The sequence below is a fragment of the Plasmopara halstedii genome, assembly GCF_900000015.1.
Source record: "Plasmopara halstedii genome assembly, contig: Scaffold_680, whole genome shotgun sequence".
Lineage (NCBI taxonomy): Eukaryota > Oomycota > Peronosporomycetes > Peronosporales > Peronosporaceae > Plasmopara > Plasmopara halstedii.
In genome coordinates, this window is record NW_020187597.1 from 1 (window position 1) to 2,528 (window position 2,528).

A 2,528-nucleotide genomic window follows, 5' to 3' on the forward strand; every position below is an offset into this window, starting at 1 on the left:
GAGAAGAATGAATGTGGAAGAATCGTATCATGATCGTATTCAAAAATACTCAACGAAATTAATGATTTAGAATTAAGGTATTTTTGCATAATCGATACCCTTTCTCGGATAAGGAAACTTCTTATCATACAAACGCTGATATTTCAACCATGCCATGGCGTCTTTAGTTGCAAACCAGTTGACAAAGCCGTCTTGAAGCGTAGGTATACTGCCCTGTTTTTCCTTCAGCCACCTAAAGTACAAGTAAGGCGAAACGCCTTTCTCGAGCAACTTTTCTTCAGGAACACCTTTATTGAGGAGGCGCCTTGTTTTCCACATTGCAATGCGAGCGCGAATGCGACTGATCCAAGACATATCTTTCATTTGTTTTTCCACGTTACTCAGTTTTTCAGCTAAGTCTTTGATTGAGCCTTGATGATGTTGAAGATCATCGTAGTATTCGCCAAAACGTAATAATTTTTGATACATATCACCGCCAGGGTCGGGGTTTTTCAGGTACGTGAATGTAGGATCAAACTTGCGCCAGACGGAGATATAGTATCCAGGAGTATATCCCATCAAAAGTGCCTGATCTGGATTGTGAAAACCAGTTCTGAATAATGTCCATGCTAATCTGGTAGTCGTTTTCAGGTTTTTAAACCAATTCGCAATTCGAGACAAATAACTAGGTGATTTTTCCCCCAATGTCGACAAATTTACTGGCTCGGGTTTAAAACTAACCGTCAGCCTTCGATCTTCGTATAAAGCATGAACGTGTTCGTCTGCTTGGAGCATACGATTTGTATTGCTGTCTCTCTGCGCAAAAACCCTTGGCTCGGACTCCCACTCTTCTGCGAAGGAAGGTACCGAGAGGACGCCGTTGACGATAATCACGAGGAGAAGAACAAACTTGCACATTGAAGGTACTTGTTTTACTAGCTGGCAACTGGGTGGTAGGAAGTCGATATCGTGAATGAGGAAGCGGATACAAAATGAAAAGTGAGGTCAATAATTTAAGCGACATAGGTGTGTATCCCTTCCATTGTTGTGTGTACGTTGTAGCATCATGAGGTTGAGTCAAAGCGTAAATTTATCTGTATGCTATAGCTAAGTTATCTTCATGAGCTGAAATGTAAAAGTTGATATGTCGGTGTCGCTTTGAATCTCAAGATGTGCTGGCGACTGTCCCATCGCTACAGACAACAACCAGAGGGCTGGCCAAGATAAGCCGAGTGTGAAAAAGCATGGGCTCATGCAAGCTCTCGATATAGGTATCTAAGTTGTCAATCAATGACAAGTAATGTAGAGTTCTTTGTTAAAGAAATTGCATATTACAGAACAGACGCGCCTATTACAACTGTTTGTACTTCTAACTCAAGTTGTCATCTAAAGCATTTCTTCAGATGTGTCGGCCAAGGGATCACTAGGAGGCACAATGTACAACGATAATGATATAATGAGCAGCTTTTTTCGATAAAAGAGCAATGAAGCCGTAATTGAATATGTCAAGCTTCAGCGATGATATCAGAGCACGCAATGCACTCTTTACTGTAAAGTACCTCCTTAGAATCATGAGTTCCGTGCTTTTTACACATGGTTTGTAATGATTGGAATATCTGCCTATTCTTATCATAAGACAGTTGCCAGCATTTCTTCTGAAATTTGACTGCTACGTCATTACGTGTAAAGTCTAAGATTGTAGAAACTTTGGTATATATAAAAGCACAAAGTATAATACAAAGGCTTTGTTCTGATCATAGAGAGATGGAACCCTGCGATGCGCAAGTTCGTCACTCATCCACCAAATTGTTTTTCTGAAGGATAAGTGAATAATTTCACTGCGTTTCGCTATCTATTCTATAATCATGACACTTCATTCTTTGGAGAACTTAATCACAAAAGAACAATAAAATACCTTTAGTATCCATAAAATCAAGCGCGGCCAATATTCCACGTCCAGCAGAGTGGATGACACGTGAGTTACTCACGCATTTCTGCACGGACAAGGAATTGCAAACGGAACTATCCCAGCAAACGTTCTTTACCACTTGTTACAGCTTATTGTCCTTACGGTGCCTTAACTTGCTAGTGGATTTGGTATAATCTAGGATGCAGGTCTAAGAACAAAGAGTGGCATAAAAATTACAATAAACATATGGTTTTGAGTGCGAGAAGTTGTTGGCTCTTGCAATAAATTGTTCTGAGCTGTTCAGTTCACCACAAAGCCAAGCTTGGTACATTTTACTAAATCTTATAGTCAAAATGAAGATTTAATATTTAGCAACTACATTAAAACTGTGAGGTTTACATGAGCAATTTACGCTCCATATGAACAATGTAAATGTACGCAGGGTTATTTTCACAATACTGTGATAGTGTTGTATTGTATATATTACTGTAATATATACCGTACATTAACGTGGAACACTAGATATCAATTTATGCAGTGTTCAAGCAAGCCATGTAACCTAATCCATTACGTCTGTCCACTTAGTGTATCGCGCGAGTTAATGTAATCGTAGTTTGCATTCTCTTGCATTGTCATAAAT

At 39.3% G+C, this 2,528-nt stretch overlaps 1 protein-coding gene across 1 annotated transcript; it reads right to left on the reverse strand.

The window, feature by feature from the left end:
• Window positions 1-72: 72 nt before the first annotated feature.
• Window positions 73-774, reverse strand: PHALS_13816 (uncharacterized protein; the record flags this gene model as incomplete). Its single annotated transcript, XM_024729637.1, has 1 exon — window positions 73-774. One exon carries the CDS (start codon window positions 772-774, stop codon window positions 73-75), a length of 702 nt encoding a protein of 233 aa, XP_024579994.1.
• Window positions 775-2,528: the final 1,754 nt, after the last annotated feature.